The 18393-nt window shown below is 35.2% G+C and overlaps 1 protein-coding gene across 2 annotated transcripts; it reads right to left on the bottom strand.

Annotated features, from left to right (window-relative positions):
• Nucleotides 1-424: 424 nt before the first annotated feature.
• On the bottom strand, nt 425-17661 carry LOC106669980. 2 transcript variants are annotated; one of them, XM_024226414.1, is made up of 7 exons: nt 17589-17661; nt 10005-10358; nt 9695-9866; nt 7149-7218; nt 4532-4681; nt 4332-4474; nt 425-2409 (listed from the first exon to the last, which is right to left on the bottom strand). In XM_024226414.1, the coding sequence occupies exons 1-7, from the start codon at nt 17642-17644 to the stop codon at nt 862-864; spliced, it is 2493 nt and encodes an 830-aa protein (XP_024082182.1). In that variant the 5' UTR covers nt 17645-17661; the 3' UTR covers nt 425-861. The 2 variants fall into 2 exon arrangements, with proteins under 2 accessions (XP_024082182.1, XP_014255399.1); XM_014399913.2 differs by lacking the exon at nt 17589-17661 and adding an exon at nt 17025-17465.
• Between the last annotated feature and the right edge of the window lie 732 nt (nt 17662-18393).

Below are 18393 nucleotides of genomic sequence, written 5' to 3'. Positions count from 1 at the left end.
ACATGTTACAAAAATTGCAAGAAAACTTCCTGACGCATGTTAAAACAATAAAAAATTAAAAAATAGATATATTTAAGTGATGCTTAAAAAAAAAGAAAATTTAAAGAAGGAAAGTTACCTGACTTATAAGACGTTTTTCTAAAGTTTCTTGTATAAGGTCAAAATGAATTAATTTTGTCAGTCTTGGCAGTCTGTCTATTGTTTTGTGCAAGAATGATTCCGAATATTTAATATTTTATAGATAATGACAAATATGCAGTGCAAAAGATTCTGAATAAAAATCTTTAAAAAAATTAAAACCTGTAACTGAAAAAGAACTGTTAGAAAAAGAAAAAAATTAACAATACCATCGACTCGGATAGCCTTTCAACAAATGTAATTAATGAAAGACATTAGTAATTTGGTATTCTTTCATTATAATACAAAATTATGTTGTTTATTGTAACCAAGTAATTATCCTTTCTATCGACTGGGCTAAAAGAGTGTGCAACAGTATTGAATTTTGATTCCATTTTTAAATTTGTTTTTTGTCAACCCATTAAAATGTAACTTATGAATATTAGAAAAAAACTTGAGGCTGACATATCACAGGGTAATATAAGAATATAATTGTAAAAGTATAAAAAATTGTTTTATTTTTTATTTTTTAATTTTAATTTTATACTTCAAAAGTACTGGCTTATAACTCTACCAAATACCCAACAAATGGAAGATGCTATGAAAATATTAAATTTTGTCTAAATATTAAAACATATTTAACAATTATAAAGAACAAGAAATCCTCATACAATAACACAATAAGTAATTGTATTTAAGGGTTACCATTTTTCATACTGAACAATTAAAATATTAAGAAAATTATCAGAAGCTTCCAAACCCGATATCCATACGATCCGGTTTAATTCTATCGAACATATGGTTTGGTAAATAACCTGACTGCGGATAGGAAGAATTTGAATAAGGGCCTGGATAAGGGAAATTTGGACCAGGCATATGAAGGTTGTGCGTCGTCGGATAAAAACCAGAGCTAGCATTTGAGTATGGATTAGAATACTGTGGATAAGGATATGGAATCGAAGGATTTCCTGGTGGAATATTAACTGAAGAATCTATTCTGCATGCCCTATCCAAAGAATTTGTAAATAAAGGGGGATTTGAATCAATCATTGTAGACATAGGAGGTCCCATAACATTAGCATAGGTTGAAGGAGTATAACTACCGGCCAACGAACTTACCGAAAATGTTGAATCTGTAGCTGAACTATTCGCTAGAGATGTTACTGAAAAATTACTGTGTTGTTGCATATATGAATTAGAAGTACTAGTATTATATTGAGGGCTGAAGTGTGATGATCGTGGATAGTCAGATAGATAAGCCGAATCCTCTGAATACTGAGATCCCATATGCTCACTTTCACCACTTCCAACTGTGTGAGATTGGTCATTGTCAGTTATATTTGGTATTTGGTCAACCAGCGATTCAAGGCCAGAAAGGCTCTTTGATGAAACATCTTGATTTATTTGCTTTGGTGGATATCTCACACCAGAATCAGAATCAGTTGAAAAATCATCGTAATTTTGGTAACTCTTTTTTGATTGAGGACTAGAAAAGTGACAATCGTCATCCTTCTGGTTGGGACTTTTGCTAACCTCTTCAGTAAGATTTACTGGAGGATCAAAATCCGGCGGCCCGAGGGCGGGAGATTCTGGATTTTGTTCGGAAGATATAGCTGCACTAATTTCTGAAGACAAATCTGAATGAGTAAATGACGGAGGCTGAGGTGACTGGTTGTAACCGTGAGACTGCATTGGAGATTGGTGATAACTTGTAGGGAGAGGCGATTGAGAACTTTGATTATAATGCGGTTGTTGATATAAGGGGAAGTTCTGCATATTTGGTGATTGAATAGGGGGCGAAAAACAGTGGTTAGGTGGGTTGCTATGTTCCGAAGGAGGCTGGGGTATATTCTCATTGTCGACTTTTATCTTTTTTGGCCTTCCTCTCTTTTTTTTGGGAACTCCCTGTTTGTCTTCGACTTTCGGTTTCGGCTGTTCTTCCGGTCTTGGTTGTTCACCTTCCACTTTAATCTTTTTAGGACGTCCTCTTTTCTTCTTCGGCTGAACTGGTTCATCATCTTTTTTACCCAAATTACTTATATCTGTCAAATCGGCATTTACTTTGTTGTAATTATAAACACATTGTCCATCTTTACCTTCTTCCTTTATCTCAGGTTCAAAAAAGTTTTTTAGTTTTGAATATGAAAAAACTAGTTCCTTATCATCAATTTCTGGCACTGCACCATTTAAATAATCTCTAAACTTCTTCAGTGCAGCATAAAATGGGACTTTATCAGCTGCTCTTGGAAGCTGAGCACAACGAGCACTAGATGACGGCATAACCCACATGTACTGAAACAAACAAAAATACATAGCTTTAAAAGTTAGCTTAAGAAAGAAATAGACAATTAGAGCATATTTTAGTAACATGGAATAATGAAAGCTAACAAGTTGACTGTGGAAGACGCAACATGTCCATCACGCTAACTCCCCTTCTGGAAATGGTGGCCAGGTGATGGGGCTCTGTTCACGAGCTGATCAAAAGAGTTAATTCACTTTACTGAACGATGAACCATTCTGAGGGAAAAAAGAAATGTGGCAACTCGGTATCCCCTCCACTCCAATACACCAACTCTTCAGTGATTGCAGCTTGATTTTGAATGTTGTCTTCACCACCACTCAGTAATTTAACAAGTGACTTCACCCTGTTTGCCCCTCCAGCTGCTCTTCACTCCAAATGCTCTTCGCTCTCCTATTTCATTCTCCAGGCCATCTACGGTCTGCCTTTCTGGATTCTTGCCCATTCAAGTTTCAACACCCCGCCATACCAAAAGCACAGCATTGAGCATTACTCTAGCTCTTATTTATTAATTTTAGTATTTAATTAAGTACAGGTTATACCCAGTTACAAGAAATCACAATGTTTACAGATGGGTTCTGTAAGTTTAAAAAAAGTTTGTTAATTTAGTTTTATTTTATTTTAATCAAAATATTTATTTACAATATATGTGCCCTTTTATTGGTTTAGTTTTTTATGTTATTTACTCATTCACAAGAAAAATATAATAAAATTACAGTGTTGGCAATTATTATGTGAACAAAATGACAACTGTTAATCTTTATTTGTATTTTATTGATATTTAACCAATTCTATATAATTCAGACAATTATTTTTTCTTTTTTAAATAGCTTGTTTTGTTAGCTTCACAAGGGGTTAGGGCTTCTGATGGGTCCTGGGTTTGAATCCCGACATAGCACATAAATTTTTTATTTTGAATAATATTGAGGAGAAAGTGTAAAGTAGTTTGGCCATTCTTCCACAACACCCAAGTGGAAGTTGAATGTTAAACCCTTCTGTATGTCTTCTCTTTCTTATAAGCAATATCAAGGAGTTTGGTCATTCTTAGATATTTTTACCAATTAGTTGATTGTGTATGGTGTAAGAGGACAAGGAATCAAATGATCTTGATTCGATCCTTCAAAAGAGCAGTTTTCCCCATCTTTACGGTCTGCTGTTTTAATTTTAAACTCTCCCTCCAATTCAACTGCTGCACAATTCCATTTGAAATTCATAAAGCCGCCTCAGAAAGGGTAAAGGTAGCGCTACCATTGTTTATTTATTATTTCTTTTTCTTTTCTTTTTTTAGATGGAAGTTATTTTTTCATTTGCTCTGTGCAAATCACATAATTTGTTTTTGTTTATTTGTTTAGTTATTATTATTATAATTTTTTAATGGCCTTATGAACTTAGTATATTAGCCAAGGAGATGTGTACATAAAGCACATGCATATTTCTTTTTTTTTTAGGGGAGAGTGGTCTGTGGGAATCGAATCCACGACCACAGTGTACAAGCTGAGAATCTGAGAATCCTCGGCTACCTGTGTTAGGCTATTTGACTTAATTGTTTACCCATTTTGTATGATTACAACTTTTATTTAACTTCACACCCACATTGAACAAGTGTTCTCTGGGTTGCCTACTTCATTTACTTAGTGCTGCGGAGGATGCAACTAGAGGGTTGTATAATTTATATCACTAGATAAACAATAAAAAAAATTTGCATTATTTTTAAGTAACCGAAAAACTAGTTTATGTGACATACCACCGTGGGCAACCAGAATGACCAAGCTGTGGCTGCAGTCAACACACTAATCAAAACTAACATTGAATTGGTGTAATTGCAAGAGAAGAATACATAGAATAAAATATTGTGTAAAACCAGTACTATAAAAAGTAAATAATTATATTAGAAATTTTTTATATTCAGACTTACTGTATTAGTTCCATCTACTAATTCAGGTTGTCGTCCAAAGCTAAAATCCTTTTTTCCAGAAAATACTTCAAAAATAAGTTTTCCATTGAACACTGCTATTTTGGGTTTAAACTTCTGCAGTTTTTCTAATAAAATTTGACTACCTGTAAGAACAAAGGATATTTACAGGTGGAAAACACAGGTGCTTGTTAAATCCATACCTTCTTTGATTTCTTTCCTTGTGAGATCAGCGCTGCCTTTTGTCGCTCTTTCTACCATATTAGTGAAACCGATTCCTACTTTAAGAAGTTTATAGTCGTCATCAGCAGTCATTGGCTCTGGTGTCAGACCAGACAAATAAAGGCATTTCCCTAGAAAAGAAAATTCACATCGTTTTATAGATTTTAATTATTTCACATAATGTAATCATAATATTGTAACCAATTTCAATTATCAAATTACTGGCATGTGCCAAAATATTTATTAACCAGTGTAGTATATATACAGATAAATATATGCATTGGTAGGTATACTAAACAAATACAATTTAAAAAAAATATATATACGTATTATGCAGATATAAATTGAATATTATATACTAAACACATAACAAACCATATGTGACACTAATGTGCTGAAAGAAGCCGTAATGATCTTGCTAGCTTATCAATCTAAGCTAGAATATACACTCAAAGACAAAACCTGGACACTCGTTTATTTCACACTATACGTATTTTATCATTAATTAATTACAATATACTTATTTTTGGTGACCAAATAAAATATCAGAAATTCATGAGTTTTAATAAATAAATAAATTCATAAATTTTAATAAAATAAAATTATTTGATTTTGATGGTTTGAAAGCAAGTTCAACAAAGCATGGGCATTCATTTGATGATAAATTAGCATTTAACTAACAATTGCCTAGTGTTCCTCCTAATACCTCGAGTTACCTCCTGTGGCCTCACGGAGGGTTGTAAATCTACTAAGTATCTAAGCAATCATATTTCATCTTGTGAAACAGAATCCCATTCTTCGTTTGAAGCTGTTCAACAATTATAGAGGCAGCGAACGATTCTTACCCGTCTCTTCATCATGTATCATGAGTCATTTGAGATTCATGACAGGAGCTTGGCCAGTTCACAGTTATCCTTCTCCAACTCGAGCTACATTCTGTCGAGCTTTATCATGCATTAACATGATATTGTCCCCAATAAATGGAGCGAGTGGGACCGCAACTTCTTCAATGTAGTTTAGTGTAGTCAAAAATCCATTCTGTATCATCACTTAGGCCTTAGGGCAAGGACATTCCACATTATACCATAACTTTCCTTGAAATGGCTGTGACTCACACATGCCACTAGAAGCAGTGTTCTCCACACGCCGTCCCTGTCATCTGATTGCCACAAACCAAACTGACACTCATCTGTTAAGCCAGTCAGTGACAGCCCCTTCCATTGTTTAAGATTCCCAGCGAGATGCTGATTTATGAATGCCTTTTTACCTAATACCTCTCCAGAGAGAACCTGATGCAAGACGTTTTGAGACCAGGCTATTCTCAACAAGCCTTCTGATGAATGTTTTAGAGTTCACTCTTACATTACGGACTGTTTGTACATGACTGCCTTTCAAGGAAGCCATTAACGGTTCCGTAGTGCGGTTAGGATAAAAGGATTCTAGACGTCTTGCATCGCGGTTGACCAATACCTTCACATCGATCGAGACTTCCTGAGGCCCTGTGAACTGTTGTAAACCATTGTGAATCGTACAGCACAGCACATCCAGAAATGTGCTATGCTACATCCATCGTTGGAATCTGCCCAGGCAAGATCTTAACTTAAAATCATGCTTTTAAGAAAAAATAAATAATTTTTTTACTCAATTTATTGTTTCATCAAAGAAAACAATTTAAAAAACCAATTAACATGTTCAATACAGCACTGATTTGTAAAGCCTCTCCCGTGATATAAAAGTTTTTTCTAAAAGGTCAACGTTGACTACCTTAAGGCCTGTGACACAAATTGATTCCAAACCCCCCCCCATATACCCTACAAGCTTTGAAAGTGGGGGTTTAGTGCGTTGTTCCAGAACAATGGTTATAACAAATGAATTAACTCACTCAATAAGTTGGCTCTGGAAAGGATGAAATTGAACTGATTTTCTTTATTTTTAATCAAAGAATTATAAAAAGATTATTATCATTCTTATTAATTATTTATTAGTTGTTTTAAACTAGTTTTTCTTTTAATGGGAGAAGGCTTAGAAGAAAAATTAGTATCATGACCAGGACTCGAACCTACGAGATCAGTACTTAAGCGCTTCTACCACTTGAGTTATCGCAAGTTCAATTCTTGAGACACCAAATCCTCATCTCAACTGACTACTATTTCAATTTACCTCGTTTTAATGCCATTTTTCAAACATGTCATTATATAGCTGATCAATGAGGTTATCAATTAACTAATGGGAAATTATTGATATAATGTAGGAAAGGCAGTACCCTGGTGCTTCTAAAAAAACAAACAAATAAATACATGTCCAGTTTTTGTCACATTGAGTGTTATTTGTAAAGAAAAAAATTAAAATAAAACTAAGAAATGAAAGAAAAAAAGCAATGATGTACACTGTATACAAAAATACCAATACGATAATATGTAATCAGTTTTACCAATGACAAAAGAAACACAGCCTGGTAAAATTATTTAAATAGTGCACTTTTACTTTAATGTGTTGTCAGCTGATAAATAATTCAGTCAAACTTGTTTTCTTTTCTTACAAGCACAAAGTAAACAAACAACAATATAATGAAGAAATGCATCAATTTAAACAACTTACAAAAATGATTTCCTGGCCCAGCATAATGATGCCCTTTATAAGCAGCAAATAGTCCTGGATTTATTCCGATCTGCAATAAAATTTGATGAGTTTTTGTCAATAATGTAATAAATATGTAATAATAATGCATATTATTATATTATTTATCGCATTAAAACGTTGACTGAGGGCCTATCGTGTATCAATACAGGCTGAATTGATTTAAATGATGAGATTTTCTCATATGGTCTAAGGGTTAATGAACCTGTAATTTGGTCTTTACCATTTGGTCAATCACTGGGCTGATCTGTCAGATGCGTTTCAGCATTTCACCATCTTCAGTGACTATATTTTATAAGGGGTGTGCATACGGGTGTTTGTTTGTCGATGCCTTTGGTGGATTATGTTTTTTTTTTTAATTTTATTGTTCCGGTCAGTCTTTGTAATCATCGGTCCTTTTTCTTTTTGATCAGTATGGAGTTTTTAGTGGCATAAATATTAATAGATGTATATGGATTGTTGTTAATTTATGCGTATTTTAGTATCCCTGTTTGCCTTTTTTGTACATGTAAGTCCTACTTATCCGTATTATCGAGAGTTTGTGATGGTTTTCTGTGAGGTGAGTTGCGTAATTAAGTGGTTTAAAGTTTCAACAGCCAGGTTGATAAAGTCGACAACTGCAGTCAACAGTGTTAAGTTAATATTAAAACCGAATGCCTTCATTGTGTGTTATATATAATACAATAAACTAAAATATTATATAAACATATTCATTAAATTAAATACTGAATGAATTTACTAATGTTTTAGTGCATCCCTCCAAGATCCAGAGCTGGAGAAGAGGCGTCATTTTTACCGACTCAGAATAGACGATTCGCAGTCAACACAATAATCAAAAATTTGTCATGACCAGTAGCCATGCCCCCCCCCCCTGTGGGTATGATAATCTCGAACACTTCTGAAAGTTTCTCAATTTTTCCCATTTCTATCTTGGTTAGTTGTTTTCGGAAAGTCAATAGCAATTAAGTCAATATTTTTTTACACTAATTGCATATATAATTTAAAGGGTGAAAGAGGAATATCGAGTATTCAATCTTACTTTTGGAGTAGGGGACGGTGGTGGCAGAGTGGTTAGGGTGTCCAATTCATATTTACTCCACTAGTGGTCCTTGGTTCAAATCCTGGCATAGCCCATAGATTTTTAATTGTGTATATGGAAAGTATTGTAAAGTGGTTTGTCCTCTCATCCAAGACACCACATGGGTAGTTGGATTTAAACCCTCCTGTATGACAGGAATTACTTTACTTACTGGAGTAAATTATATACTTTCGAAGCTGATGATTTTGGTCTGTAGGTTGGTGAATACATGTTGACCAGACTGGTTCTATCCAATAACAAAACCCATGTATGTAGACGACCCCATGCTAATTATAAACATATAAATTGTAAGTATTGAGGAGATTTAACCTAGTTAGTGATACTCCCGAGACTTCAGTGGGCACAAGATATACTGCCAACAAAATCTATGTTGGTAATGGTCAAGGCTTACCATAAAAAATCTGAATGAGGTGGCAGTGGGTATTGTAGGCACTCTTCTTTTCTACAATACCCACCACCACCTCATTAATTGATCACAGCCACAAATTATGAATAAAAAATCTGGTTGTTGTATTTGCATATTAACATTTGATGAGATAACAACCTTGTGAAACCATAATTACAAAAAGCAACGGTAATATATGTTATGTCGAGCTTTCCTGCCATAACTTTAATAATAATTTAAAGGTGATCAACCACCTGGGTCATGTCCGCCTAGAAAGATTTAAGGTGGGGGGGGCAGCAAAAGGTGCCAGGAGGTGGTTGCCAAACAGCCCAACAGCCAGGGCACCCACAGCTCAGATCATCAGCTTGCGTTCACTTTGTCCACATTCCCAGGATCACCCAGGGTTTCATGAGAACCCAGCTGGTCAGTGGAGCGACAAAGCCCCAGCCCTGACCTGCAAGTGCCCTCAATTCCCTTGGGGGTCCAACAAGTGTTTTACATTTTATTTACTAGATTTTCACAATCTAATATCAACATGGTAGATTGAGTTTGTACGCTTCTGCCTGCCTCATAGATGGGATAATCAGTTAAAATGTGTTTCATGATCAATACTTCAACGCGTGTTGACACTCTGATGGTGGATCCCTTGCCATAAGAAAACTTTGGGTAAGATGTGCATGACCATCTTTACTTAACATTGTCAACTTAATTTCCTCTAATCCAAATTTATGATCTCCAGGATTTAACTACTTTTTCAGTTTGTTATTCGTTGTGTTGTCCCATTTTTGTTCCCAAGATAGCCATATTTCCTTACGGTTGCTGCCACATCAGGTGGTATCTGCCCTAACTTTAAATACACTGAATAATTAATGAATTTACATCACAAGGCATGAAAAGTGTAATTAAAATTAATTTTTATTTTTAAATCTTAATCCTATGAGTTTGAATATAGTGTTTTACCATTTTTACTAATTTGCCCTAGGTATACTAATTAATGTGTTAAAATAAAAATAAAATACTTACAATAACAATATCTAAATTTTGTGTTAAATGATCTGGCAGAGTCCTCTTCGAAACTTCCTCTTCAGGCATTCCGTTAAAACGATCGTGTTTTTTTCTTTCTTTTACAATTTTCATACTGCTAGGATCTTTTATAGGACTTTGTAGACATCCCATTATACCCTGATAACCCATGCTAAAAAAATGAGATTAATGTTAATTTTAATTTCATTAATCATTCAAAGAAGACTTGAATTTAATTTATTTTTGGAATATTTTAGGCTAATAAATGTAATGAAAAACAATCATATAATAGACACAAATTAAATTTTACCCATGTTGGTTATGGCTGTGTAATGGTTGCAACTCTTCTGTTTTTATTTTTTTCTTCCGGCCTCTTTTTTTTGGAGCTTGCTGCATTATGAGAGGAGGACACTGCACCGGTGCCATCATATGGTCATCATCGACAAACGAATAAGGATCGTCCTGCATTTCATATTTAATCATGTTTCCTTCACCTATAGGATGATTTCCCATTTTTTGCACTAGCCCCATGTGGTTAGGAACATGATGATGGTTTGGAATATCCACATCACCTCCTCCTGCTGTTTCATAACCATCATCATGTGGCGGTTCCGTTTTTATTAAACCATTACCATTCTCTTGATATCCACCTCTGTAGCAGTCCCTAAAAGCAACAATAAATCAATTAAAGCGTTACAATAAGAACTTTTTTTGTATTTATTATGATTTTTAGATGCGAAAAGCAATGGAGATAACAGAAAGTGACGATCTAGCATGTTACACATAAAAGGATGTCACCCAGCAGACACAGCAGTGCCAATGTATGCAGTTAGCACACAATATCTGAGGTTGGATGGGTTTTCCATTGAAAAAGAAATAAACAAGTAGATTTTCAGAGTATAAAAGATAATGAGGGTGGATTTGGTTTTGTTAATTTTTGTTCTCCATTTGCAAGACCAAGAATGAATAAGGTTTTAATGGGGTTGGGTGTGACTAGCTAGAGAAGGATAAGGATTAAATGCCAGGTTGACTGTCGTCAGCAAAAGAGCATACAGTATTGTTAGGGAAAACAGTTATGTTGGCTTAGTATATTGTGAATAGGAAGGGCCCCAGGATGCTGCCTTGGAGGACACCCACTTCAATGGGAAAAGAAGAGAAGGCAGCACCTTGAGCGAGGCGGCAGTAATGCCATACCTGATCAAATGTTTAAGCCACATCGAGAAAGACAACCAAGCAATACTGTTTCTATTCAAGAGAGGATGATAAGTGACAACAACCTGTTGAATAGTGGAGTGAAACGAGTGGAACCAAACTGTCGGTGAGGCAGAATATTAGTAGTTTCAGCTATTGATATAAATCTTTTTAGGAGAAATTTTTCAAGGATTTTGCCTAGGACAGGAAGGAAACTAACATGACAGTAGGAGTTTTGATGTTGGGATCATTTTAATTACAAAATATTTCCACTGTATTAGGAAGTATGCTGTTCTTATTCAATGGTGTAAATGTATGTCTAGAAAGTGAAGACTTTTTTTTGTTTATTTTTACAGTACATTGATCGTAATCAGGTCCTGGGACTTTTTGGGAAGGTAAGTTTTTAATTATATATTTAATTTCTTAAGGAAGAAAAGGCTTGGGAGGTAATGGAAGCAGGAAGGGTGAATTTATGTGTTGTTCAACCTCGGGAGTGTGGTTGGTATCTATATGTCTTGGTGATGAGTGAAAATATCAGACATAGTCAGCAGCGAAGAGTTGTGCTTTGTCTTCATCTGTTTTGGCTCTTCTTTTTTTTTAGTGTTTAGAGTTTTTAGTGTGCAGTATTATTGTCCGCTGTCTCCATATTGTCCATATATTGTCAACAGTATTATTCAGCCACAATAACAAAATTAAAAGGCACATTTGACACAATGAATATTTTAAGTAGTACTCAATGCCAACACTTTTGACATCATGAGTATAATATTCCTATTTTCATATTTCCTTCAGAATATGTAACACATTGTATCAAATGTTATTTATTATTACGCCTTCTGTTACGTAAATTGTGTTTTTTAGGAAAAAGCTATTAAAGAATTAGGTCAGCTTTTTAGTATCTACTTTTGAACGCTTAAGAGACATAAAACATTATTATGAAATAATTTTATTTTTTTTAGTCAGAAAAATTTCTAGGAAATAGTTTACTTCCTTTTTATGATAGCTGAGAAACAGCCGATGTCAATTTTTTTCTAATACTATAACTAAACAAAAGCTTATCTTTTTTGTATTGGTGCCAGGGTCACTGAATGTATTGACAATATGGTCAAGAGGCAATTGAAAATATTTCATACAACAGCACATATAAATTTAATTTAGCATTTTGACTTTAAACTTTTATAAAGGACAGCTTAAATTAGTTCTAAAATAAATTTATGTATCTCTGCAGCCATGTAAAACTGATTTCTATTGTAATTCAATTCTAACACTATAAAATGATACAATTGATGTTCGTTATTTAATCTGCCAATAAGATTTTCATAACAAAACTCTTAGAATGAACTAAAATTTTTAAATCAAGTAAAATTTTCAATAAAATTTAATTTTTGAAACAAATTATTGAAAAAGTCGAATTTTTTCTCCTATCAAAATATTTTCAAAAAATTGCACGTAAACTGCATTCACAATTGCAAAGCTTATGGTCTTGTCTCAAGTGCAAAAATGCATTGAAATTTTATAAGCAACCAAGTAAAAAAAAAATATTATATTTATATGTATGTAAAAAATATGTAAATTGACATCCTTAGATATTTTGTCATCTTTTAAATTACAAATGCGAATTATTAACCAAGGACAAAGCAGTTTTTGTAAGTTTATGTAGCATTTAGGTTTGTCAATTTGAATTTTTAAAGTAAAAACTGTAAGAAAAATAATGACTTTTTTTGTGGGGTTGTTCTAGTATGGATTTTTTTTTAAACGAGGGTTCACAACAGCAGATGTCATATAAACCCTCGGGATGCTGGTGTTTTTGAAAAAAAAAAAAAAAAAAAAAAAGCCCATTTGTAAGTATGTTGGGTTCGAATGCAGGGCAGCTGGTTCAAACCCAGGACCTTTGCCTTACAGTGATGAGCACTGTGTCAACACCTAAACCGTTGCGGCCACCGACGCTGCCACTTCAGGCTTTATAATCCAACATAACCAGGATATTTTATATTTAATTAAAATTATATAAAAGATAACTTATACAACCTATTTTGTTTGTTTTTCTACTGTTATTTTGAATATGTTCTATAATTTTAACAATAAAAAATTTGTTAGGCAGGGACACTGTAATCTTCAATATATTATGAATGTAATACTCATTATATTGAAAAGCCAACATCAAAATTGCTTCACTCATTAAAAATATGAGACATTATAAAAATATAAGCTATACAAGCATGTTCAATCTGTAATGTTCAGCTTAAAAATATAAAGTTTGGAACAAAAACCCAGAACTTTTGGATAAAACAATATTCCAATTAGCTGTCTGGGTGCTTTTAACCTAACCATGAAGCCACCCTCGCCACCCTTGGTACGCATCAGCGCATACTCCGTTGGGTCATTTTGTTACTCATTTTCTACCAAATTATAAGCTTGTGTTACATGTGATTTTTTATATCGGCTATGAATTGAGAAAGAACTATTGTCAGGTGTATGAGATGATAAGAGGAGTATGAGTAACTGAGAACATTAATGATCTATACAGTGGAGTAGCCGCAGGACAAAGAATGATAAATTTATAATACCCAACAACCCAACGGACCTGAGTATTGATTATTAAGCATAAGATAACACAGTTCAAGTCTAAACGACACTGTATAGATTACACAGGTGATTGATTGTCAATCTATCAGATTGAATCAGATGTCATCCAGCAAATACTGGGGATTGATTTAACTGATTTAATTTCAATATGTTATTGCAATCTGCAATTTCTGATTAATAAGTAAGTAGTTGATGATACATATATATATTAACAACTATTTACATATTTACATTTAGGGGAACAAATAATCAATATTATTCTCCTACTTCAGTTCCCTAAATAAAATTCACCACCTACTTCTCAGAAAGGAGGTCGTGAGGCTATTTCCTCTTGAGACGCCTTATGGGATTTGTAGGGAATGGGTTCTGTTGTACAAGGTTTGGGCGAGAATATTGGGGTGGTGGGATAGATTATAGTGGAACTTGTAAATTTTTTGGAAATTAATTTTTGGATGAATGGAATTTTAAAGCCATTATGGAAGGAACATGTGAGACATAATACCTCATTTATAGTTGATCTGAGGGAGGACTTTTGATTGAAAAAAAAATGCAGTGCACCCTGAGGATGTATGTTAATAGAAACCAGTCAATGCTGGGACTCAATAGGAGGGGTTAAAGGGCAACCTGACGGGTTTTCTGAATAGGAAAGTACGACTTGGGCAGTATGGATGGATTGAAACCTTGATGTGCAAGATTTTGGAGTGGGATAAGATCACCACAGACAAAAGAAATGTTGAAATCGGAGTAGACAGTGAAGTTAGTGACGTAGTAAGTGCCTTGGACAATTTGTCTGAAGACTTTTGATAGGAAAAACTGGATGCGTGGATGTTGGAAGGTTTAATAGTTCCCCATAGTTCTATTCCATATGTCCAAATGAGATATAGTAACGTTCTGTATATTATCACTTCATTTTTTGTCGATATCTTGGATTGCCGTCCTTAAGTTTGTAGAATATACCATAGTGTCTGTTTAGGACTTGTAGTTTCAGTCATATTCTGATTCCATGTTAAGCATGAGTATAAATGGAACCCAACGAAAGCGTTGGATTAGGGGATAAGAACATTGTAGTAGACTGTGAGAGATTTGCTTTGGAGTGTAATTATGACATGGACGCCTCGCTTTCATTTATCTTCATTTACATTGCCTACACCAATCTGCTATACACGTGATATGTCTCTGCAGAACTTCTGAAGCAACTGCAGTATCATGGTTAGAGGATAGTACAGCAGTGTGAGGATAGTGTCATCAGCAAAAGATGCAAGGAGGGTGGTAGATTCAGTGGGGACATCTGCAGTATATAGAGGTTTGTACGCCGTTACTCCAGCAACCAGATAATCAGTGTAATCTGATCCTTGTCAGACTGTAACACTATATTAATCTTAATTATTGAATAAGACAAAGATGCATCAATAGCAGATCTAACATAACAACTATACTCGACTTTTTTTTTTTTTTCAAACCTACTCTAGAGAAATTGCAAACTGTGACCTTTGCCAAATTTGTTGTTAATTTGAAGCATGCCACTTCTTATCAGATTTCCTTTTGTACATTTTAATATCATTTTTGATAGTATTCACATCCAAACTGAACGGACACAAACCATTACCATTATTTTGTTTAATCAGTGAAAACATTTAAATCCCAAACTGGTCATTTGGTGGGATCCTGAATCATGTCAAAGGTTTTGGTTAAAGTTGTCTATGTACCAGTGTCCAAAATTCTAGTTGTATTTGAAGACAGTGAGTGTGTGTGAAAGAGAGAGAGGGGGAGAAAGACAGTGAGTGAGATAAAGAGAGAAAATGAGTGAGAGTGAGTGAGTTAGAGAGAGAAAGTGAGTGAGACAGACCTAAAGAAAGAGAAATTCTTAGTGGTCTAAGTTCGTAAAGTTGACATTTGGTTGTTTGTTTTTTTGCCAAAATTATGTACTAGTGAGTGAGTGAGTGAGAGGGAGAGAGTTAGAGACCAAAAGAAAGAGAAATTCTCAATGGTCTGAATTGGTAATTTTTGGTTGTTTGATTATTTTTTTGACAAAACTATGTACTAGTGAGTGAGTGAGAGTGAGAGAGAGAAAAAGAATGTTGGGTTTTAAATATGTTTGGTTTTACCTATATTACAAATAAATAAAGGTCCATAATAATTGTACGCAGCAGTCAAATGACACATCGAAAAAGTTTTGAATCAGTTTGAAATACAATTTTCACCTTCTGTCAATAGAGATTTAATATGAGGTTCTTAAGGTAGATACAAAATACAATTTACACAATCCAGACAAGGAGTTTCTGCAGTAACCAAGAAAAAGAGATATTCTCAGTGGTCTACGTTGGTAACGTTGACATTTTTTTTTTTTTGTCAGAAGTGCCAGTGAGTGAGATCAAAATAAAAGAGATATTTTCAGTGGTAGAAGTTGGTAAAATGGAAATTCTGATAAACGGTGGTTTGATTTTTTTTTTTTTTTTGCAGAACTAAAAAACTGAAATTATTTTCACTTCTCAAACGTTTTATTAACGTGGGATTTTACTTTAAACTGCCCGTTTCCTACTCTCCAGGATAAAGGATGACCCGTCCTTGTCACATTGTGGTTTCATGGAGGGGGAGGGAAACGAATTTTTACTTTTTTGTTTTTTAAACTTTTTTCAAACCGTAATTTTACGCGAAAGGGATTTGTAAATGGCAAGAGAAGCGATGTTGGGGGCGTCGTGTATATTTTCCCTCGGTGGCCTTCGTCGTCGAAACTTTTTTTTTGCTGTCAGTCACCGTCTATTTCGGTAAATCGACCCCGAAAACGTATTCAGCTTGACATTTCTTAAGAAAGAGGTTAAATTTTGGTAATGCATTCAGGAGGAAGGAGTTAAGGAAAGTTTTTGAAAGAAAAAAATAAAAAATAAAAAAAATAGAAAGAGAGAAAGAAGGACGAGCCAACGTCATGGCCCCACCAATGGCCGAATGAATCTTTTGGAGAAAAGATGAGACTTTTGTCATTTTCGGCCCTGGGACTTTTGTCAGAATTGAGAAAATTGAACGTTTCGACCTTGTCGGACTGGGTACAACAGGGCCGACGGACAGGCCCGACGATCGTCCGTAAAAATCTCCAGCTCCGGAAAATCGGGCAAATTTATAATTTCGATTTTCCGGAAAATGTCGAGGCGGAAATGTTAAAAAAAAGTCCGTCTTGGCCTTCGCCAGGTGTCAAGACTGGAATCGTTTACAGGTCCCGAGTCGGATAGGCGAGGCCAATTGTTTGTTTACATAATTATTATAACAGTTATTAATTCTTTATCCGCCGTCGAAAAAGGAACGTGGGCGTTTTGCCGGTGTGCCAGAGATGGGCCGTTATAAAATGCGAGCCCGAATTCGAGACGAGGAGAGGAAAACTTTCAAAAAACGCAGTAAAACGTCGAAGCGGGTTGACGAAGCGACGTTATGTCTCGTAAACGGGTCTCAAATCTTGGCCCTTGCGGCTGTGACAACCGGGAAAATCGCCGTCGAGGGCCTTCTCGAATCCTCGGAGGCCCCTCCGACCAGTTGAAACGTTGTAAATTAATAAGAAACTCACAGTTTAAGTCCAGTCCCTTCGGGCGCCTCCATACCAGCCCCGAGTAGTGTCGTCGCCTCTCGAAATAAAGTAGCAACCTGCATTTTTATCAACACTTATCGCACACGGTTTCACAGAAGCCGAACCGCTAAACTCGCGGTTTTCCTTTTTAAAAGACCTAATGTACAATTTACATCGTTTATCGTTATAAACTATCGGACATTAAAAAAGCTCGCTCTACGGGAAAAAGTCGTGGTCTTTCTCATTGGTCGGTACTCTTGTGAAAAATCAATAGAAGATCCACAGCTGACTTGATGAAAAAAAAACGCACACATTCAAACTTCAGAGTTTGAAGCCTTTTTTTAAACGTGTACACGTCAGCGACTGTCTCCGATGAGAGAGGAACAAAACGATATAACTGAGCCGAAGAGGAAACCGAGCTTATTTAATATTAGGAGGGGTTAGGCCTGACTGATGGAAAACGGCCCGCCGGCCTCGGATTACACTAAAAGACCAAATAACACAAAACGGCGACTCTCAGCCAATGCTAAATTTAGAATTACGGGCTAACAAATTGAGACAGACCTGTCGATTCCGCCGCTATTTTCCGGATAATCCTTATTAAGAGGACCGTCTGTCATTAAGCCGGACGACAATGGCTCCAATACATGATTTAACTAATCTATCTACGTCTATCCGCTCGCTATTCACTATCCCGTGCACGTTGGCCGGCCCGTTGGCGGGACCCGCCCAAATTCAAACGCACCACCTCTTTACATGAAACAACATCATTATTATTAATCCATTTATGTTTAGTGGTCTAATTCACCAAATTACTTATTTCAATTAATTATTCTTTCTATGTAAGGTCCTGGTTGAGATGAAAAAGTTAGTCGTGGGTTCGAAATCCCGCTCGTGACACTAACTCTTTCATCTCAACCAAGACCTTACATAAAAAGAATGATTAATTGAAACTAATATTATTATTATTTATTTTATTTGTATACATTCAGCTGAGTTGTTACAATGGTTTTAGGACCTGAACACTTCTGTGGCATAGGAATCCACACTATTAACGAATATCACAGACAGAAGGACAAAAAGAAAATGAGGGAGCTTTGGAATTCACTCATTGGACATAGACAATCCAATCTTCTAATCAATTTTGGTAGGAAAGAAATCACAGAATGTGTCCAATGAAGCAGGAACAGACTACAGGATTCCTAACAGGACACTGCAGATTAAATGGACACTTAAAGAAAATTGGAACAATCCAAGATGGCACATACAGATTCTGCAAGGAGGCAGAAGAGACACCAACACATTTACTAACAAACTGCGGAGCTACACTAGCCAGCAGGAGGAAATGTTTTGGGATGTACAAAGTGAC

Source organism: Cimex lectularius, unplaced genomic scaffold, assembly GCF_000648675.2.
Source record: "Cimex lectularius strain Harlan isolate CLEC.00 unplaced genomic scaffold, Clec_2.1 scaffold28, whole genome shotgun sequence".
Lineage (NCBI taxonomy): Eukaryota > Metazoa > Arthropoda > Insecta > Hemiptera > Cimicidae > Cimex > Cimex lectularius.
This window is presented reverse-complemented; position numbering and strand designations above follow the sequence as displayed.

Bases quoted from the DNA above. Each gene is read 5' to 3' on its own strand.
- LOC106669980 (XM_014399913.2), bottom strand. From the start codon at position 17,107: ATGCAGGTTGCTACTTTATTTCGAGAGGCGACGACACTACTCGGGGCT. The intron at 10,359-17,024 runs GTGAGTTTCTTA...TGTTGCTTTTAG, and splicing joins GAAGGGACTGGACTTAAACT to GGACTGCTACAGAGGTGGAT. The intron at 4,682-7,148 runs GTAAGTTGTTTA...TTTCTTTTCTAG, and splicing joins TGGGCCAGGAAATCATTTTT to GGAAATGCCTTTATTTGTCT.